At 40.0% G+C, this 23,034-nt stretch overlaps 1 protein-coding gene across 2 annotated transcripts; it reads right to left on the bottom strand.

Annotated features, from left to right (window-relative positions):
- Positions 1-1,198: 1,198 nt before the first annotated feature.
- Positions 1,199-15,968, bottom strand: LOC102205884 (disabled homolog 1-like). 2 transcript variants are annotated; one of them, XM_005730253.2, is made up of 10 exons: positions 15,929-15,968; positions 15,659-15,808; positions 9,111-9,250; positions 5,981-6,079; positions 5,555-5,686; positions 3,640-3,726; positions 3,501-3,542; positions 3,336-3,398; positions 2,550-2,625; positions 1,199-2,436 (listed from the first exon to the last, which is right to left on the bottom strand). In XM_005730253.2, exons 2-10 carry the CDS (start codon positions 15,726-15,728, stop codon positions 2,030-2,032), a joined length of 1,116 nt encoding a protein of 371 aa, XP_005730310.1. In that variant the 5' UTR covers positions 15,729-15,808; positions 15,929-15,968; the 3' UTR covers positions 1,199-2,029. The 2 variants fall into 2 exon arrangements, with proteins under 2 accessions (XP_005730310.1, XP_005730309.1); XM_005730252.2 differs by having other exon boundaries at positions 2,550-2,628.
- Positions 15,969-23,034: the final 7,066 nt, after the last annotated feature.

Here is a 23,034-nt window from a genome sequence, read left to right on the forward strand (position 1 = left end):
ACCTTATTTAGATAAGACGAGGAGATGTTGAAAAATACATGAAAGGACGAGAATTTTAGTGAAGTAAGAGCGGGGTTTCCTCGTACGTTATGTCATTTATTCATCTTGTACACGTCATGTAGTCAGCCGTCTTTTCATAGCCAAAATCTGAGGAAGTCACAAGTTTCTTAAAAAGATTTTATATTGTGTAAATTAGACTTCCTCAAACTCTGATTTAGAAGGAGAAAAAACTTCCCCAAAATCCCTTTCAACAAGACAGAAAGTCGGAATTCATTTGATATCAGCAAATTTCACAAATCAAATGGTTAAACAGTCCATTTCAAAAAGTCCTGTTTAAAAAACTGAACATAGTAAGTGATCAACATCAAGTCCTCATAAATTTACAGACTACAGGATTTGTATGAAAAAATAAAGTTGGAAGTTCTGAGCATTTATTGACAGATTTCACTGTTCAGCACAAACATTTTATTACATATTCATTAGAAATAAAAATTGTACAGTTTGTCTGTTAGTCTGTTTAAGCTTTTATTAATGTTAGTAATAGTATTGTAATATTTATTTCTTTATTTGCTGTTGCCGTGTTGAGCTACAAGAGTTCAAAGATCTGGATTTTAAGAGTAGTCCATAACTTTTCAAGAAGTTTAATGTCGGGGCTTTCTGAAGGCTATTCCAGACGTTTAATGGGGCATTTCTAACTTCTTTAGACCTTCACAAAGGGATGATCCCAGGATCATCCCTTTGTGAAGGTCTAAAGAAGACCCAAACTGTCACCCTCAGATGAAAGGAAAAGGCTCAAGCCTGCCATGAACTGCAAACGTCTGGAACAGCAGCATCACTGTCCACAGTAAAGTGAGTATTGCTGTCTGAGAGGGTATTGATCAAGAAAGAAGCTCCTGCTGCAAAACTGGCAACTTCAACCTCAACTTAAATTTGCAGTTGCCCACATGGACAAGTCAAACAGCTTCTGGAGAACAGTTTTATGGTCAAATGAGACAAAGATTGAGCTTTTTTGCCTAATAACACTGTACATCATCATGCTCTGGGGCTGTTTTGCTGCAAATGGTACTGGTACATTACACAAAGTGGATTGAATAATGAAGGAGAAGCACTACCTCTGAGCTCATCAAATTAATCTCTAATCAACAGTTAGATGCTTGAAACTTGGACACAACTGGATGTTCCAACAGGACAGTGATCCTAATGGATAAAGCAGGCTAACTAAATGACCTTCCCAAAGCCCTGACCTCAACCCTATTGAAAATATGCGGACTACACTCAACAGGTGGATCCATGCCAGGAAACGAACAAAATTAACTGAACTCTGAAGTCTATAAATTCTGCCAAGAAGAATGGTTAAATGTCCAGTCAGAATTATGCTAAATGCTTGATGATGGCTACCAAAAGGGTCTGATTGAGGTGCAACCTGCTAAGGAACGTTTCACCAAATATTAATGGTTGTGTATGTATATTTTTGAAACCCACCCCCAAAATAAATTCAAACTTGTGCACGCAATTCTTGTTCAAATAAATGATTAAAACCTCCAAATTACCACAATATTCATGCCCATGCTGAGTGGATGTAAACTTTGTACCATAACTGTACTTCAGTTTACAATATTGGTGAATGAGTCAACACTGTTGGCTCACAGCAAGAGGATTCAGGCTCAGTCTGGGGGCTTTCTGAGTAGCGTTTGCGTGCTCATGGTCGTGCCTGTGTGGTTCTCTACGGGCTCTCTGGCTTCTAGAGTCAGTTTAGGTTTACAGGTGACTCAAAATCAGCCGTAGGTGTGGATATGAGCACGAACTGTTGTCTGTCTATCTCTGTTAGCCCCTGTGAAGGACTTGAAACCTCTCCACCTCTCATCTCATGGCAGCCCTTGAAGTAGTTAAATATATAAGAAAATGAATGATATAAGAATATTGGTGCTATAATTTAGAGCTTCATTGTAGGTGTGTGGTGGTGTTTTCTTTTACTAAAAATTCTAAAAACAAAACATGAACTCAATAAATTCATATTTCTACACTCATTTCAAAGGAGGGAGGGGTTCTCCAAGGGTGAGGACACTGACAGTGGCGCTGTTGTTGTTCCTATAGGGGTGGAGTTTAAGGAGTTTAAAGGGGTGGAGTAGCTGTTAACACCAGAGGGCGTAGGGGCTGCGTTTCCTCCCATCATGAAACCGGGCACAGGGTTGGCCATGCTGGGAGCCTGGCTTAATGTAGGGGATACTGTGACACCTGGTGGTGCCCATGGTGAAATGTTGCCAGGTGCAGTGGGCCACGGGGCCGCCCACTGGTTTCCTGGAAGCGCCTGCTGGCCCCAAGGCATGCTGGCTGGAGGGTATGTGGGGGATGAGTATGGAGAGCCACCTACAGGATGTGTGGGGAACATAGAGAGAATCTGCGAGCTGGAGAGCACTTGCTGTTGCTGTGGAGGCTCTGACGGAGGAGAAAAATAGTTTTTGTTTTTCAAATAGCGCTACACTATGAGGTGTACTGTTATTACAAATCTGCTGTTTTTAAGAGGAACGCGTCCTTATGTTTACTGATACCTGGGATCTGAGTTTGTGCCAGAGGCTCCCCCAGTGGGGTCGAAAACACTTCCATCAGCTCATTGGTGGATGAGGGCTGCTGGCAGAAACAAGGAGAGAATAAAATATAAATTCTCACCTACATGTTACCTAAAAGTGAGGAGACAGAAGTGTAGCTGTATTACAATCGTCTTATTTTGCGAGATTCCATAATGCTGCACCAAAGCTATTATAATGAGCTACAACTAAACTAATAAGTGACACTGGGGGTGAAAAAAATTATTAATTAGGATCAAAGCTAGACTTTAGTTAAAAAGTTAAACTTAAACACACTGAGCACCTGTAAAAGTATAATATACAAATAATATCATATACAAGTATACAAGAAAGATGTATACATATAGCACTATAAAATCACAATTTATTAAAGAAACTAACTGTGAAAATAATATAAACTAAACTAAAAATAGTCACGAATAACCAAAAGAGTAAGGTCATGAACCCAAGTGTCTAAAATGACTTTCCTCCTCAGGCAGGCTGCGCTCAGCCTGAGAGAGGGGACGAGGAGTTCGGACAAGCCTCCCTTTGGAGGTTTGGAGACCCCAGGGTAAAACCACAATCAACTGGAGAGATCGCATATCTAATCTGGGACAACTTCAGGATCCCCTGGGAAAAATCAGAAACTGGGAGACACTGCTGCTTAGCCTCCTACCATTTCAACCCAACTTTGGACACTTGCTTTTGTCAGCTATTTCATGTGAAATATGGCTGTTATCTCACATAAAAACTTGTATTGTTGTTTTATACCTGCTTTGTCTGCTGTGATGAAACATCTGGCCGTGGGCTGAACAGATCTTCAAGAGCTGGTTCCTGTAAAGTAAGCAAGTCCATGTATAAAAACACAGAAATATTTTGTTTAAATTTGGGATCACCTTCATTTAGAAAAAGTGAAGATGATTAAAAATAATGAACCTCTGCTGCTGAGCTCTTGTGTAGAACCAGTAAAGAAGCGCCCTGAAACAGAAAAAAAACCCAACAGTGGTGAGTGAAAGCTAACAAATAAACCAACCAAAAGCACAGGGACAAAAAACAACAACAACTTCTTTCTGACTTGTGTTGGTGTCTCTGCAGGCTGCTGCGAGATCTCTCGGTCCACATGCTGACAAACTTCCTGGATGTCGAGGAACACTGGATGTGCCTGAGAGACACAGATAAAACATCTTACTGATGTGCAAACTCTTAACAGGCCAATGCAGCCACATGCAAAACAAACTATAGTGACAATCATTCTCGTTCACGATGAGCTGGCTTTTTAAAGTTTGCTTTGCATGCCTGTTTTGAGGAGAATGTAAGTAAGTAAGTAAAATGTATTTATATAGCGCTTTTCACAGATAAAAATCACAAAGTGCTTTACAACACAAGAAATGGAAATATAAAACAATGTAACAGTAAATAAAACAGCAATGAAATACAATAAAACAATAAAAAAAAACAAAGGAGGAAATTATTCAAATGCTTTTCTAAATAAAAATGTCTTCAGCTGTTTTTTTTAAAAGAATCAATGGAGTCCGTGCAGCGTAGAGACAGTGGAAGAGAATTCCACAACCGTGGTGCCACAGTCTGAAAGGCACGATCACCACGAGTTTTAACCCTCTCAGGCTCAAATTAAACTTTTTGTTGCTAATGCACAACCAAGTCCTGCAGTGGTACTTCTGAGTAAAAAAAAACTCATAAAATATGTTTGTGGGGTAATCAGGTTGTTAGTTTTTAACTGTTGCAAATCGGCAACGCCTGCCTCAAGAGGGTTAAAACGAGTGCGCGGTACCACCAGCAGTCTCTCATCTAATGAGCTTAAAGCTCGAGAAGATGAATGTGGTTTCAGCAGGTCAGATAAATATTGGGGAGCTTGACCATGTAGGGCCCTAAAGGTTAGAACTAAAAATTTAAAATGAAACCTAAAACTTACAGGCAACCAGTGAAGGGAGGCTAAAACTGGAGTAATATGAGATCTTCTCTTGGTGCCTGTTAAGAGACGGGCTGCAGCATTCTGCACAGTCTGAAGACGATTTAAGGCTGATTTGTTAAAACAAGTAAAAAGACACAACTACAGTAGTCTAAACAGGAGGAAATAAAAGCATGAATAATCATCTCAAGTTCAGGCTTTGACACCATTAGTCTGAATTTTGAAATATTCCGTAAATGATAAAAACAGTTTCGGACCAGCTGTTTAGAATGCTGCTCGAGCAAGCTAACTGTATTTATGTAGAATGAACTTTAATACTACACAGATAAATACACTGCACAGAAATTGAGGTTTCTCTCCTCCATCCAGACTGAATCTGTCAAACATGCACTGCTACCGTGAGCAGTAAATTGCAAAAAAATGCCTCCTGCATGAAAATGTATATTTTCATTGAGCCTGGCTCTGCTGGAGGTTTCTTCCTGTTTAAAGGCAATTTTTCCTTCCCACTGTCGCCAAAGCGCTTGCTCATAGGAGTCATAGGATTCCTGGGTTTTTCTCTGTATGTATTATTGTAGGGTCTACCTTACAATATAAAGCACCTTGAGGCGACTGTTGTTGTGATTTGGCGCTGTATAAATAAAATTGAATTCATTTGAATTTCATCTAATTTTTTTAAATATATCAGAAGGTTACTGGTCCATTCTGTACCCCACCTCTCACAGCTGCGATAGGGTCCAGCCCCCCTGTGACCCTGATAAGCTGAAGAGAATGGATGGTTTGATGGTTAAATGAAGTTAAATAATGCTGATAAATCATGTCAGCATTAAATTGCATTGCGGTGGCTCAGCATTTTTTTATGTGCTTAAACAACTATACTTGCTATATGTGCCCACTGGAGGAGTTATGGTAAACACTTTTGCTTATAAATGACTTATTAAATCATTTTTATATAATAATCTATTAAATGTTTATATGTTATGTGGCAGTATTAGCAGTATTAGCATTAATATTAGCAGTATTTAATAACACCACCTGTTTCTGCTTTAGTACTGTGTTTCGTTACCAGGTTAGCCATCTTGATGTAGAAGAGGATGTAGTTGTCTTGATGCTGGTAGATGTAAGCCAGAGCTCTGGGGTCAGACTCATCTTTGGTCAAAGAGCTGATCCTGCTCCTCTCATGGTCGTGAAGAACAGCCTGAAATGAGGATTTATCTTTTATTTATTATAAAAGAAACTCTAACCACCAAAATAAGAACAGCTTTATGATACTGATCCTCAGCACTTGTGTAAATATCATCTCCACCTCTTAAGATTTTCCAGTTTTGGGAAAAAAAAACTGCAGTGTAATAAAATACTTTTATTATGCAATCCAAGCATGAACTGTCCACTGAAGAATCACAGTCATTTTAAGACTAACTATCAACCTAAAGGGGGCGCTACAATTTGAGGACAACACAACACACGTTGGGAAATCCCTTGCTTGACTCACCCCGGTCCTTTCATCCAGAATTTTCAAGCCACTGGAGGAAATTTTCAACCAAATTCTCCTCTTGTGGATTCCCTGTTTCCTTCCTGCTACCTCAAAGCCCTTTAGCACACACACATTCACACAACAGCACAGCACAGGTGAGCTGAATAAGAAGTAAACATGAAATGACAGACATATATTCCAATGAGATAAGTCAGAACACACATAAAAAGCGAGATGAATCTCACATTAAGGAGTAAAGCTAAACTAATTAATCGACAGAGCAGTTCTGACATATTTCACAGTCATTGTGTCTACGATTGATGTAACACAACCAGTAAGCATGCCGGGACAGCCGGAGGGAACATTGTATCTGCAGCCAGAAGCGGTCTGCTGAAAGGACCTCTTACAAACCAGGATGTACAGATTATTGCTGCTAACAAAAAAGTAAGTGCTTTCTTTGATGGTTTACTTTGTGAAATTGTTTTAATCCATGATTTACAGCCACAAAAACATTGGCAGTGGATCTGTTTCAGTCCCAATCGATCTGGGCAGGTTTTCTAAGCACTTTTTCCTACTGGAAGCTGTCTTTGCTATTGCTGAGTGTGTGGTTTGGGTGGTTTTCGCAGGTTGCTTTTTATATTATATTTCATAAAGGTGTCCTCTTCTCAGCATTATACACATTTTATTGATAAATTATTATATTTAAATTGTATAAAATATATAGGTCTCAAAACATGCAACAAGTATACCGTGCAAAAGTCTTGAGTCACACTTCCAAGCAGCCAGATGTTCTCGCGGTTTTTTAAAACTGGTCTTGACAAACATCAGGCATGGCTCGAGACCTTTGCACAGTACTGTACACAGCTTACATTATTCATATGCAAAGCTGCTATTCTGCAGTTGCTCTCAAACAATCACCCAGAGACCCTGAATTGGCCTTCACAGCAGTCAGATCTGTGTAAAACGCATCCTGAGCTACTCCACAGTTACCTGCACAAAGTTCACTCTTTGATTCTATTTGCTGAGTGATTTGTGGTTTGGCTCCTGCCGTCTGTATTTTTATACTCGTTACTATGATGTCCTTCCTGTGACTGCGATCGGTGACTCACACCAGTGCCTTAGTGTGTTTCTTCTAACTGTGTTGTAATGTATTGTGTATGGTATAAACATTTATATTCAAAGCAGTGTGTGTGTGATCGCTGATTGCAGTTTAAAGTTATTCACACTACATTAGATGCATGCTGACACTGACGGTCTTGACAGGTCGCAATTTTGAGTGATTGTGACCTCGCTCTGTCCGTTCCCCGTGGACCTGTCTGTTTATCGTTTATTATTGTTTCCCCCCCTTTTTGACGTTTTACAAAAGCTGTGGCGCGCTTCTCCAAACAAACTCTCACTGCATCATGCAAAGTCCTTTGAGATTAGAAGAACACGTCAGGAGTCAACAGGATGTCAGAGGCATTACAAGCCATTTTTCCACAGCAGGAATGTTCCCACAACTCATTTTCTTTCTGAAAAAACAAAGACACTGCTCATTGATCAAACATAGAGTTAAAACTGTGTTAAGGAAGAGTTTCTTTTTAAAAAATATTTAATAATAATGCTTTGTCAAATTCAAATGCCATCAGAAAGGTCTACAAAGGTCCAAAAACTACACATCGAGTCTGTTTCTGACAGTTTTCAGTCTGCAGTCTGTGAGTATTTAAAACCTTGTAGTTAGCAAATAAACTCAAACACAAAGAAAAACTTTAAGATCTGAACTCACTGATGCATGCTCTTCCACTGAAACAAACAGCAATCAGGAGCTTTTCCTACGTATGACTCATATCATAGACTGTGCATAAAAAATGTGCATGAAACAATACGTGTTAACCTGTTAGCAGTCGGACGTACCGCCCACGGTACATTGGATGGTTTAGGGGACTAATTGTAAATTTGTAGGACTGCTAAGGGGTTAACTTACATCACAGAGGCTTCTGTGATGTAAGCACTCAGTGGCTCTTCTTTGTTGGCCAGCTGCCTTTGTTAGCTGTAATGTTATATGTAATGTAATGTTTGAGTTGTAATTGAACTGCCAGTTTAGTGTCTTTTCTTTCGCTGTGACAGTTTTTTAGAGTAGGGCTCTGAGGTGTAAATTAACCTTAACACATGTGATGTTTTGTTTTCACTTTAAAAGCAAGGCAGATCTTTATAATGACCTGCAGAGCTCAAGTCAAAAACGGAGTCAGTAAACCAAACGGTGTAGTGGCTTTGGCCTTCTTTTATATACAGTCTATGGTTAAAAAACTAAAACAGAAGACAGAATGGTAAATGGCCTGCATTTGTATAGCGCTTTTCTAGTCCATAGGACCCCAAAGCGCTTTACACTACATTCAGTCATTCACCCATTCACACACTGGCGATGGCAAGCTACATTGTAGCCACAGCTGCCCTGGGGCACACTGACAGAGGCAAGGCTGCCGGACACAGGCGCCACCGGGCCCTCTGACCACCACCAGTAGGGAAACACGGGGTTAGTATCTTGCCCAAGGATATTTGACATGCAGCCCGGGATCGAACCACCGACCTTCTGATTAGTGGCTGACCTGCTCTGCCACCTGAGCTACAGCCACCCATTAAAGAAAGTAAGTTCTAACTGTCAACACTACTGAATCTGAATACTTAAGATTGGGATCTTTAAGTACAGTATAGCACATGATTTTCTTTTCTGTTGCTTACTTACTTTAAAGATTTATTCTTTTCTTTTTAGATGGAAGGGTCACCACAAGACAACAAGGACTTTCTTATTTTTCATTTTTATCTTGGAACCAAAAATGTCTGTGATAACTTTCATGCAAATCCTCCATTAGATATTGAGACATCTGAGCGCTGACCGAAATGGACAGAAGGACAGAAAAAATATTTCCTCCCAGATCTTGACGTAGCTTTTAAATACTTTTGCTGTGATGCTTAAAAAAATATTGGTCTGTGAAATACAAGTAGCTCCAAATGATAACATTAATCTCAGCAGTCATGAAATATTAAACGTCTGGTGTTTATCTTTGATTTTTTTCTCTGATAAAGTGAAAAAATGAAGATTGATCTTACAGGAAATCAACCAGTTTAATCAAGAGCAGACAGAAGTCAGTTTACTTTGGCGGTGGACTACCTTTAGTTTCATCATGGAGTCTCTGCACATCTTTTCTCCGAGTGCGTCGGGTACTGGGTCCATGCCAATCAGCTTGGCTTTGTAGCGAACTCCTTCCCCATGGAAACGAGACATAGTATCCATGGATACCATGGTAGCCCCTGGGAACCACAAAGAGAGGACATAAAGGGTCAAATTATTATGAGGATGAATTTGTGTGAGAGCACGGAAATTCTTACATGTGTATATTTTGGTTAATTAACGGATTTAGGATAATGTTTGTGTGTCACAATTTCACTAAAACCTATGTGTATTTGTGTATTTGATGTCCGCACGCCTTCAAATCATGTGTTTACAAAGATTGCAGTATTTGTGGTTTATATGAGTAAATATTTGTGTGTATGTATCTAAAAGTATGAGTATGTGTACACAGGGCGTTCCTTGTGTGTAAGCAAACTGCAGAGCAAGCATCTAACTGATGCCGAGTCAGTGTTTCAATCCATTTCCCGACATGAAACAGGTAATTTAGCAATAATGCAAAAGTGTGACTGTAGCAAAGGTCGACTCCTAAACGGCTTCATTTGCGTCACGTAACAGTTTTACGGGATTTTAGTCACTGTTTAGTTCGAAGGTGAACACAAACAGACCGACACAAAGCTACAGACTGGCAACAAATTAAAGGGAAATCAACACAATTCAGCTCATTTCAGTTTTATTTCTATAGTTCCAAATCACAACAACAGTTGCCTCAATGTGTTTTATATGTTAAAGTAAACAATCGACAATAATACAGAGAAAACCCAAAGCAGTTGATGACCCTTCTAACAAGCCCTCTGCGACAGTGGGAAGGAAGAACTCCCTTTTAACCTCTGTCAGAACCAGGCTTAGGGAGCCGCAGCTATCTGATGGCTTGATTTGATGCTGGACTGCAGGATATTTTTCTCAAGAGATCAGCCCAGAAACCTGCCCAGTGTCTAGCTGGGCTGACATTTGGTGACCGTGAAGCCCATAGCAAATGACTGACTCTCCACTCAGTCTCCACTCATGCCCTATGGGTGACATAAATTAAGCAATATAAATAAGTACAATTTTATTTCTATATGACCTTTTGAGACAAAGATCACAAAGTGCATCACAACTAAACAGGAAGCGTGTTAGCAGAATTGTCCAGGTAGCTTTCACTGCCGTTGGTATAGAAATGCCTCACCTCTCTGTTGTTGTCAATGGACTATTTCTGCTGACACGGTCAGATCAACCCCTGCACTGACATGCTCAGGCCTCTAGGAAAGGTGCGTTGGGTTTCTTTACATATCAAATCAATAAGGAGCTTTCACTTCACCAGTTTGTGTGCAAGTCTTCTATATTAATTTTTTATTTCCATGTGTTCATTTGAAGACACACATTCCAGCTATAAACGGCTACAGTGGATGACATTTAGAAGTTATAGCTACACTGGCAAATAAAAGTTGAACTACCAATCTGTGTCACACCTCATGAACTCATCAGTTCTGATTTATAGTTTTCTTGTGAGAATTTGGTAGTTTTGGTCCTCTAAAGAAGTCGAAGCTCCTGCAACACTCGTGGTATAAACTTTGCTGCTTGACCAGCCCGTTTCAACTTGTGGCCTTCATCGGGGTGCTTGGTAACAATTTCCCAGCTAACACAGGCTGTCGTACTTTGATTTACACCGTAGGAAAATACCAGTGCTGAGCAGTCATAGCATCGTTAAGAGAACTGGATAAGATCAGAACTTATAAATATGTTGCTTCTGTTGGCTCAGATAACAGACATCTGTGAATGCTTTGGACTTTACAGCCCATGAAATCCAATATTCTCAAAGGGATGCAATATAAACTGGCTTGCTACGCGGATGACATTTTGGTCTACCTTGGACACCCAACATATTCTTTACCCAAACTGATGCAATCATTTGAACAATACGGCCAATTATCAGGCTATAAAATTAATATAGGTAAAACCCAGCTACTCTCATATAATTATAGCCCACCAGAAGAAATAAAATGTAGTTATCCCCTGGTATGGCAAACGGAGTCTTTTAAATATTTAGGCATAAATTTACCGAAAGATCTTACAAAATTATTTGAACAGAACTACCTACCCTTATACAAAAAAATAAAGGAAGATATAGTAAGATGGAACTTAATTCCTTTCTTTAGCTTTAATTCAAGAATTGATTCTATTAAAATGAATGTATTACCAAGATTTTTGTATCTATTTCAAACCCTACCAATAGAGATTAACCAAAGTCAATTTAATGAGTGGGACAAAATGTTATCTAGATATATATGGCAAGGTAAAGACCAAGGGTTCGCCTCAAAACTCTACAGCTGGCTAAGCAAAAGGGAGGATGGGGCCTCCCTGACCTCAGATACTACTACTTTGCAGCGCAGATGAGAGCAATAATACGCTGGTGTAACCCATCATACACTGCCCAATGGAAAACCATTGAGGAACAAATGCTGTCTATTCCTATTCAGGCAACTCTAGCTGACAAAAATTTACAAACCTATAATATAAAAACATTGATAACCTGTGGGTGAAAAGAACCCTTAAAACATGGCAAACTATTATAAAGGAATATAAACTCGAAACCAATATTACAGTTCTTAAATGGTGTGCTTACGACTCAGAGTTCAAGCCTAATGAATTGGATTCTAGATTCAAGGACTGGATAGGTAAGGGCATAACAGCCCTGTGTAGTATAATGAAAGATGGAAAATTGTTCAGCTTCGACACGCTTAGAAAGACATTTTCATTAGAAAAACAAGACTTCTATCGATATTTGCAGTTAAGGCTGTGCTGACATGAAGATGAGAAATGTAACAATGACAAACACACGCTTGATGGAATTGTTTATAAAAAGCTATAACTCAGAAACTATTGATAGAATTGTATCATGTCTGTATAAGGGTCTAATGGATTTGAAACCATATTCGACTTCATATATTAGAACAAAATGGGAGAAGGAAGGAGGGATAAAAATATTAGAGGAAGAATGGACGGCAATATGGAGGTATCAGTGGATGTGTACTAGCTCACAAAAGTGGAGGGAATTTGGCTGGAAGTGCCTAATTAGATACTTTACAACACCTTCTCAGAAGTCTCATTATGATGATAATTCCCCTGCTTGTTGGAGGAACTGTGGAAATCAAAGTGCAAATCACTACCACATTTTCTGGGACTGCTCTATCTTGAGGGATTATTGGAGAGAAATACATAATGCCTTACAGGATATCTTTAAATGTGAAATACCCCTCGAGAGTAAGATTATGTTCTTTGGATATATACCTCAGGAATGGCCTAAATATGATAAACATTTAGTAAATATTCTACTGGTGGCCTGTAAAAAGAATATCACCAGAAAATGGTTATCCCCGGAGAGCCCAAACATAAGTACATGGATGGAAATCACAATGGAAATCTATAACATGGAAAAGATAACAGCTTCTGTTAACCACAAGCTGGAGAAATTTACATCATACTGGGAAAACTGGGTCAAATATATCACACCTCATAGGCCAGATTTTATTTTCACAAACCAATAACGGTGACGTATGAGAGTATATATTTATAGGATCACCCCCTACCAATACATCTGTGTTTTTTTTTTGTTTTTTTTTTTGTTCTTTTGTTGTTTTGTTTTGTTTGTTGGTTTTGTTTGTTTTCTTATTTTGGATTATCTGATTGTTTCAATTGCTTCTATAGTTGTAAATATTCTTTCTTTATGACTTGGATGTAAATTAAAATACTATTTTGGTATCTCAGGCAGATAACCTAAGCAAGAAGTATGCTTACGTGATGTACATACTGTGAATGCCTGTTTTTGAAACCTTAATAAAAAAATATAAATCACAATAAAAGAAATCCAATATTCACTTCAGGGTCCGACATCTTTTTAATCACACTTGCTCTTCTGCTCTTAGCCGCTTCTGACTTAAGCAGTGTTTGATAACGTAGACCGGAATCTTTTCCCAAGAGCTTTGAATCATGCTTCGAATGAGTGAAAGTCTTGGAATATTTCGCAACTTGGCAGATACTTTAATTTAAGACATAGTTTTCTTCTGATTAAAGTCAGAATCACTGAGATTGCATTTCTCGAAAACCTTAATTGCAACTTTATTCAGAAATTGCTTTTGTTCCAGATCAGATGCAACTCACATGGCTTTAAAACTTGTGATTTTCTGTGCCTTGTGTTTTATTTGAAACTGTAAAGCACTTTGTCTAGAAAATATTAACTACAAAAGGTGCAGAGCTGCTTTAGGTCAGTTGTAGCAATGTTGTGCTGACTGTGGAGCCCATTTGAGTACCAACAACTCATTTTCGTGTTCAAGAAACCAGTTTAAGATCATAAATCCATCATTGTACTCTGTAGTTATAAAGGGATGGACATGGTCAGCAGCAATACTCAGGTAAGCTGTGGCTGTTTAACGATGCTCAGTTGGTAATAAGGGGCCCAAAGTGTGCCAAGAAAATATCCCCCCACACCATCACATCAACGAGCTGTTCAGCAGCCTGAACTGTTGATATAAGGCAGGTTTGCCCCATGTTTTCATGTTGTTTATGCAAAATGTTGACCCTATCATGTGAACAACAGAAACTGACACTCATCAAACCAGGCAATGCTTTTCCAGTCTTGTGTTGTCTGTTTTTGGTGAACCTGTGTGAACTGTGGTTCAGTTTCCTGCTCTTGGCTCCAAGGTGTGGTCTGCTACTGTAAGTTCAGAGCTCTTCTGCGTACAGTAGCTTGGTTGTAACAAGCTACTGTACGCAACTATGTAACAAGCTTTCTTTATTTGAGTTTTTTTTCCCCAATGTTGTGATTATTTAGAAGATTTGTTAGTTATTTTCATGCTCTTAGTTTAAAAAAAAGAGTTTCTTGTGTTTCCTTTAGTGTAAAGTTGTTGTGTGTATGCATTTGTCTCCTGTGTCCTTGCATTTAGTTTCACGTCCTTTGTGTCATTATTCATGTCGGTTTCAGCTGTCTCATTTCCCCCGTTTCTATTTCCTCAAATGAACCCTTTGTGTATTTATTGCGCTTGCCTTCCTTTTGCTTTTTGTCTTTGCGTCTCTGTTGTCTTCTCCCATTTATTCGCAGTAAATTGGATTACATTTGTTTTTCTTTCACAGATTTTAATTTTGGATTGCAAACTAGCCATCATTCAAGTGCTTTGTGTTTTATTCCCGCCTGCCTTTGGAGTCTGCTTTTGGCTCCCTTTGCATCTGACCAGTCTCCTCTGACCTCTGTCATCAGCAAGACCCTTTTGCTCAGAACTGCCGCTCTATGGATATTTTCTCCTTTCCAGAGAAAGCCATATGGGAAAAATCCCAGTAGATAAGCGCCAACATTCAAAGTTGCATAGGTCACCTTTCTGCTTGATTCTAATGCTCGGTTTGAGTCTCAGCAGTTCATTTTGATCATGTCTACTTGCCAAAATGCACCGAGCTGCTGCCGTGTGATTGGCTGAATAGATATGTGTTAATGAACAGTTAAAGAGGTGTACCTTATAAAGTGGCTGTGGGTTTTATTTGAGAGCTACAGTCTAAAGTGATCATATTCTCATAAAATCATGATTGCTCTTGATGGCAGTTAATGTGTCAAAGACGTCTCTAAAAAGGATTATGTAATATCTACTGTCGGAGATTAAAGTTCCTCTGACGGTCCGTCATTTTGCTGACCACACAGCTGCTTTGCAAATGGAAACGCCTAAACTGTTGAAATTTACACCTCATAAACAGACATTTATCCGCTTCACATGAAAGCTTCTTGCAGCTGGAAATGTGCCACATGATTTACAGCCACCGTGTAAGCTCATATGTTTCTCCCACAGCTGGAACAGGACATAACAGAAGAACAAAACAAAGCGTTACCTGCAAAAGCTTTCAGTTCCCATCAAATCTCAACAAACTCACTGTGCTAGGACTAACAGCCAAAGTCCTAGCACAGTGATATTGTCAGCGCTGTTTATATTATGCATGGAAAGTGCAATTTAGACCCACTAACTTAAAGTAAATAGTGGCTCTTTGGCAGAACTGCTAGTCTGTTTTTAAAAGCTCATAAGATTTTCATTTTACTTAAAGGTTTATTCCTGGTGCTTAGTTTTAAAATCCCATAAAGATCAGAATCTTGGCAGCTGAGCCCAAAATAGCCCAGCTGGAAATGAGCTCTGTGTGCCACAACATGCAATGCCAGTGGAAAAATAAGAAAGCAGAAGGGAGTTCACCTGGGCAGCTGATGTGAAAGCTGAAGATAACTTCTGAGAACTGAATTAGTCTCTGAGGCTTTATGTATCTGCTTCAAATGTGCAGCGATTAGAGGAAACACTTTGAAGAGCCTGGATGAAAATAGATCCAGAGCCAGACTCAGTCAGAGGCGTTTAGCACACACTGCAACTGAACAGCAGTAAAATATGCCTTTGCTTACAGTCTAAGCACATCCACGCTTTGCATTGTTAGCCTTTCATGCAGCTTTGCGTCATTCTGGAGGGAGCACTCTTTACTGACATTATTAACTTTGAACCTTACGGTCAGCTGAGACCAAACACTTGTACCTGTTATACTTGCTGTGACAGTGGTTTGGCTCAGCGCAGGAAAACTTCCAGCCGTTTGCTGTGTCTCCATCACGATGACGTCTGCTTAGAAAATCAACGCAAGCAGGACAGAGGATCCCGTGAAAACAGTGAGCCCGTCACAATTGCTGGCTGCAAAACAGAATTTGAAAACCAAAGGTATTTTGTAAAACAATCCCTCTAGTACTTCTGGTAGTATTGTAGATTTTTTGAATCTAAAAGCAGAAGACTAAAACCTTTGATCCACCTCACCTGCTCAGAGTGTGTTTCTGCTCTCTCCCTGCTGCTTGGCTTGTCTGCAATATCTCAGAGTCAAAGGTCAGGCTGCAGATTCACTGGTGATATATTAACATCCGCTGGGAGGCCCAATTACATGGGAATCCTTGTAGACTGAAGAAGGTCTAATAGGAAGGACAGACAGTTCATGGTAATTTCCCTCTCAGGGGATGAATGTGAGGTCATGCCTTTCCCTCAAGGACAGATTTGGGTGGTATTTTCTTAAAATAACAGCTGAGGTTCTCTGAAAAACTCTGCAGGAAGGGTGGTTGAGAGAAGCCAGAAAAGAGCAAATGCTGAAAACAAAGGAAAGATAAGGATAAAAGTTTACAAACATATCAGACAGATATGTTTTCAGAAATAAGTAGATGAAATATTAATTGCGATGTTATGTAATCCCTCATAATACCACAAAAGGATTCCCTTCGTTTAAAATTGTTATTCTGTTTGTACTCATCGCAATGCAAAAACTACCAACATGAACTTCATGAAAGTCGGTCAACAAAAAGATGGACACTTTCAGTTATGCCAAGTGTCTGGACCCCTCATTAAAATGCTTTAATTACAATGTTGGGCTTGGCAGATTAAAGCTTTGTGGTTTAAATGTAGCCTCAATGTGATACCTGGTATCTCAGCTCCATCCATCTTCATCCGCTTTATCCGAGGCCGGGTCGCGGGGGCAGCAGTCTAAGCAAAGAGGCCCAGACCTCCCTCTCCCCAGCCACCTCCTCCAGCTTATCCAGGGGAACACCAAGGCGTTCCCAGGCCAGCCGAGAGATATAATCTCTCCAGCGTGTCCTGGGTCTGCCCCGGGGCCTCCTCCCGGTGGGACATACCCTGAACACCTCACCCAGGAGGCGCCCAGGAGGCATCCTTGTCAGATGCCCGAACCACCTCAGCTGGCTCCTTTCGATGTGGAGCAGCAGCGGCTCTACTCTGAGCCCCTCCCGGATGGCCGAACGTCTCACCCTATCTCTAAGGGAGAGGCCAGCCACCCTTCGGAGGAAGCTCATTTCTGCCACTTGTATCCGCGATCTCGTTCTTTCGGCCACAGCTCGTGGCCATAGGTGAGAGTAGGGACGTAGATCGACCGGTAAATTGAGAGCTTCACGTGCATTTTTTAATTTTAAAGGGGCACTCTGAGCATTTTTATTAGTTTGGGGGAACAGACTACTCACACACGTTCACAAGAGCAATACTAACATGCTGATATTTGTTGAGTTTTTCTATGTTTACCATATGCACAACATTAAGCTAGTGTTTGCTATTTGGGAGGATGCGGGTAGATTTGCAATGATCATTACAACCTTACTGAGGGAGGCATGACAATGTGTACTAGATTTCAACAATATAGAAACAGTATGACTAGGACAAGGAGGCAGACAGGACTATTTATACACACTGGGGTGATTATGGGACGATCAGCAGGAGGGTAGCAGGTGAAGTAAATATTTCTCCAGACTCCTTGGAGGACATTCAAAGCTCTTCTTTCCATGTTGGCTGCCTTTTGCTCAAGATGGATTTTGACAAGATCCCCAACAGCTCCGGCTGAAATGTAGCCCTAAACCAAACAGTCTCACCGTGTCATCGTCCCTCAGTCCTCCTGAGCTGCCTGCTGCAGGCTTTGTTTACTCTCTGTCTCCCTCTCCTCTCTCTGTGCTTGTGTGTCTGTGTTCATGGGTGGGACTCATCACGGGTTCCCACCTCTGGCTGAACACACCTGCAACAGTCAATCACCTGCTCCAGATGAGCTCATCAGGAGGCGAGTGGCTGAGCTTTGTTCTTTGCTAGACTGTTCAACTATGCTGTTAGTAAAGCCTCAGCTTTTTAGTGTGGCGTGTGCTCTTTGCCTGCCCCCTGTTCTTTCCTTTGTATACAGACATTCCCTGGAATTCCCCCTCCCTGGATTGCTTGGAGAGAGTGCCTGAGCTGAGTGAGGAGAGTTTGGATTATTTGGATGCCCCTGATCCTTGCATCCCAGGAGCCCCTGTTTCCCCATCACAACTTGTAACATCACCTGGGTGTTTCACTGTAAATAAATGCACTTAAGTTGACCTCTCCGAGCTCTGCCATTGAGTCCTCTTCGCCCACTGCTCTTGACTGTATTTTACAGATACCTGCTGTATGTCTCACCTTACCTTTGCCATACATATTAAAAACCATTCAAATCATAAAATTTCAAATTTGGAGTCGGTGACCTGTTAGCATTAATTTTCAGTCCAGTTCTTGTGTAATTATTTGCTAAGTTGTCTATTATAAGTAGACAGCACAGATTCATCTCTTGAGCTAGGAGCACTTTCTTCTTCTTCTTCTTCTTCTTCTTCTTCTTCTTCTTCTTCTTCTTCTTCTTCTTCTTCTTCTTCTTCTCCTTCTTCTTTTTGTTTGAATGATTGATGATTTCCACAAATTCCTCTGAAAAAGGTCAGATAGATGGAGTAGACAGAAAATGTATGAAAAAGTGGCCAATGTCCTTCAGAAAGCACAGAGAGCTGTTCCTAAAGACCGCTTTAAAAAGAGAAGAGGAAGTCTGGCTTCCTGGAAGCCAAATATAACCCAGCGAGGGGTGACAGTACTATGTAACGTACACTGTGGCCCCTCAACTCATTCATTAAGCATTCAGTATGAAATGTGATGACATCACAATGACATCATCATCATATTTATTTTGTCAGACTGAGGACCTCCCTTCAGTCACACTCATTACTCAAATGTTGTTAAAGCTGAGTACCGCTCCTGATGAGTAACCTGAACATCCGGTGTCCCACGTTAAAGCCCCTCTGACTGCAGACTCCCTCGTGGGCGAGTTTATCAGGAGATGACACATCGACTTTCACACATGCTTCTGAAATTAAATTTATAAAGAGGAAAATAGTCTGAAAGACTACGGGAATGCGAGTCAGCAGTTCTGGGTATTCTAGTTTTCATTTCATTTTAAAAAGAAACAGGTGCTGACCTGCGAAGGGCGGGGATCATTCCTCAAAATGAAAACATTCCCTCAGTATTAAACATTAATTTGATTTTACTTCAATGCTTTAACAATTCTGTGTCATCCTGTCAGTTTCATTCTTTAAAAATCATGATGCTTTTTCTTCTAGCGAAAGCTCTGCCTCTTACAAGGGTTCAAAATGCAAGTGATGCACTTTCTTGAATAAATATTTATGAACTAGTGCACTTTTATTATTATATTTAGGTTAGCAAAGAGGTTTTAATCCAACTACAGACATTTTCTCAGGGAGCAAGACTGATTTGTTGAAAACCGCCCAAAACAGGATGAGTTTTATATCAGATTAGACATGTCTTTCCCAAGATCTCTTCTAAATGAGAGGGGTTTATTTAAAGCCGAAATCATAAACAAAGGCCAGAATATTCAGATCGGACCGGCAGATCTGGCATCATGTTAGAGACTTTAGTAACCGGAGGATATTCAGTGCCCGATTTAATAGGATTTAGGCTTTCTGCAGAAAGCACCAAAAGCAGGAAAAAGGTCACGTGGACTGCTGTCATCAAAGCACCGAGGGGGTTTCAAGTTTCCTTTTAATAAGAACAAGTGTGGGATAACATATGCTGACATTTCCCAAAATTTGTACACACACACATACACACATGCTGGGCTGGGCTCTGCCAAATTCTCAACCTTGGGGTGGGACGGTTTTATTAATGTGTTGGTTTTTTTTGGCCTGATTTGAAGTTAATTTCCTATTTTGCTCTTTATAGTCACCTAAACAGAGGAACTTGTTTTAAAGAAGAAGTAGCAATATTTAAGCATACCCAATCTAAAAAAAAACAACCTAGCAAATTAGTTGATTAAATGTATCATTACTTTAGCTTCCAAAAGTCACATAAAACAGCTAAAATAAAATAAAGAGGACATGATTTCAGTGGCTACCAAAATGCCAAGGTGTTGATGTCATGCCAGACCTGTGAGTCATTAATTTAGGCTAAGTGCTGCTAACTGAAGCTGATTCTCATCCAAACTGAGACCACATGTGATTGTAACTTTAAATATAGGCCAAAGTTTCTTGCAGTTGATATCGCTGTGCTAAAAGTGCATCAAACCTCAACAAGAGTCACAAGGGTTATGAAAGTCAGCTGGGACTTACGTCCTCTTTATTCAGCTTGTCCTCTGCGGTGATGGTCATATGTACAGTGCAAATTCAGGAACATTACATTCCGATTAATGGAGAGTGACGTCATAAGCCAGCAATGATGGTGCAAATACATCAGCAGCTTTGATATCTGGATCTGAATAAGTCTCCATCATATTACTGCGATCAATGCGATCAAGTGTTTCCCACATCCCACAAATCAGCTGTAGTTGTGCGTTTCATGCTTAAACTTTGAAGGATTACATGTTCTTCTGTGTCTTGTGGAAACAGTGTGACCCTTTGAGCAGATGAAATGGATTCAAAACCTCACCGGATGAACTAAAAAAAAAAAGTCGAGTAATTAGATTAGAGCTTTTTTAGTGGATTATCAGAGGTTTGGTGAAGTTTTAGCCCATACAAGCACAACAAGTATCACAACCTCAATCTGAAAAAAACAAACAACTGGGACGCTGTGTAAAATGTAAATAAAATCAAAATGGAATGATTAGAAAACTCATATTTTATTTGCAATATAACTCTGCAAACAGATTGTATGTTTAAATGTACCATTTTAAGAATAGTATTAGCCCACTTTGAACTTGATGTCAGCAACATGTCTCAAAAATGTTGGGAAAGCACATTCTCTCTTCTTGTAGCAACAGTCTGGGAACTGAGGACACCAGCTGCTGAACTTCTAGGAGAGGAATGTTGCCTTATACAGGATTCCAGCTGTTCGACAGTGCTAGGTCTTCTTTCTTGTATTTTTCATGTCATGATCCACCAAGGGTTTCAATTTGTCGAAGGTCTGGACTGCAGGAAGTTCACTTCAGCACCTGGACTCTTCCACTATGGAGCCATGCTGCTGTGATTAGGGATGGGTATCGTTTAGGTTTTATCCGATACCAGTACCAAACTGGTACTTTTGAAACGGTGCTGGTGCTTAAACAGTGCTCGAACCGGTGCTTAAAGAATGTTGAACACAAAATTGGTCCAAAAACCTCTCATGTTCAGCTGTTTTTTTGTGAAAAGATAACAATGTTAGCCTTTTCTGCAGCTACAGGGGATTTGTGGTATCACTCTTGGCTGGAAGCAGTGCTTAATCAATGGAAAAAACACAAACTTTGTCCAAAAACCTCTCATGTTTAGCTGTTTTCCACTTTTTCTTTGGTCATTTTAGCCTTTTTGGCCAGGTGAAGGGAGTATCTGCCATCAAACAAGAAGACAGCCGCATGTAACTACGACGGTGTTTGCTAGTTCACCTTACATGCATTAATTTAATAATGTGGCTAGCCTACTCAACGTAAATTACACACGAACAACATTAAGCTACTCACGCAGAGAAGAACGGCTGCCATCATCTGTCATCATTTCTGCTACACTGGCAGGGCTAGGGGCCAGGACTCTAATCTTCGGGTTTTTGGGGGATGTTGCTAATTCGGGGTCCGATAACAGGCACCACACCTGCAGTAGATGTGCTCGGTGTGAGGTCTCGCAGCAAGCTATCAAATACGGCGCATTTCTCGGCTTTTAACAAAATGCTATACGTCACCAGGTGTTTCATCAGATTCGAGGAGTTACCTCCTTTGCACAGTGTCACCTTAAAGCACTTGTTGCATGATGGTGAGTTTGCATCTTTTGCTGTGAAGTACAGCCAGACTTTGACCGCTTGGCCATGGGCATTTTTAATCTGTAGCTCTGCTCTAAAAGAACGTACGTACCTGGGCCCACCTACTACGCTTGCAAAGGTAAAATGATTGGCTGGAATCCAAAGTGTATGACATTTCAGGGGAAAAAAAGCACCGAAATAAAGCACAGAAATGTGCGCTGCTTTTCGGTCTGGTTACTACCGGTACCCATCCCTAGCTGTGATAGCTAAATTCTGTGGTTTAGGAGTGTCTTGCTGAAATATGTCAGGTCTTCAATGAAAAAGATTTAATCTAGATGGGACTATATGTTGCTCTAAAACCTGATTATGTGTTTCCAGATGTGTAACGGGTATTACTGCACACCCATACTATCAGAGATGCAGGAATTTGAACCCTCCAAAATCTCAGTTAACAACCCGTGTTTGTCCCTATCCTTTTATAGTCCAGAGGGCAGGGTGTTCATGTTTTTCACAAAGAATTTCAGATTTCAAATTGTCTGACCACAGAACACTTTTCCTCTTTGCTTCAGTCCATTTTAAATGAACTTTGGTCCAGAGACTATAGTGGTGGAATATAGAGCTTTAACCTGTGATCTGTTCACAGAAAGGGAGTTCTGGAAGTGTTTCTGGGCCCACGAATGACAGAATCATGCCTGTTTTTAATGCAGTGCTGCCAGAGGGCCTGAAGGTCACGGACATCCAGTATTGCACAGATTTCTCCAGATTCTCTTAATATCATCAGGTATTATTGTAGATGAGGAGATATTCAGAGTCTTTGCTATTTTACATTTAGGAACATTATTCTGAAATTGCTCCACAATTTGCAGTTTTTGCAGATCGTTGAACCTCTGCCAATCTTTATTTCAGAGAAACTACCTCTCAAAGATGCTCTTTTATACCCAGTCATGTTACTGCCCTGTTGACAATTAACCTAAAAAGTTACAAAAATGTTCCTCCAGCTGTTTCTTTTTAGTATTAATCACTGAACTAAACGAGATTTGCAGCCTTTTGTTGCCTCCATTGCAGCTTTTTTGAGGTGTTTTGCTGCCATCAATCTCAAAATTAGCTGATATTTTTTATGAGAAGATGCATATTCTCATTTTAAACATTTGATATGTTTTCTGTTTTCTATCGTGACCAAAATATGGGTTTATGAAATTTGTAAATCATGTATATTTATTTATTTTCATAACTATTAACATTGTAGATTCTCACTGAATGCATCAAAACCATTAATAAACACATTTGGAATTATGTAGTAAACAAAAAGTGAACATGTTTAATGTTTTAGGTTCTTCAAAATAGCCATCCTTTGCTTTGATTACTGCTTTGCACACTCTTGGCATTCTCTC

The sequence above is a fragment of the Pundamilia nyererei genome, unplaced genomic scaffold (genome assembly GCF_000239375.1).
Source record: "Pundamilia nyererei isolate P.nyererei 1_Seehausen unplaced genomic scaffold, PunNye1.0 scaffold00036, whole genome shotgun sequence".
Classification (NCBI taxonomy): Eukaryota; Metazoa; Chordata; class Actinopteri; order Cichliformes; family Cichlidae; genus Pundamilia; species Pundamilia nyererei.

Excerpts from the sequence above, each read along its gene's own strand:
- LOC102205884 (XM_005730252.2), bottom strand. The coding sequence starts at position 15,728 with ATGGAGACACAGCAAACGGCTGGAAGTTTTCCTGCGCTGAGCCAAACC. Across the intron at positions 6,080-9,110 it reads ACTCCATGATGAAACTAAAG|GGCTTTGAGGTAGCAGGAAG; the intron begins GTAGTCCACCGC and ends TGTGTGCTAAAG. Across the intron at positions 3,543-3,639 it reads CTGCAGAGACACCAACACAA|GGCGCTTCTTTACTGGTTCT; the intron begins GTCAGAAAGAAG and ends TTTCTGTTTCAG.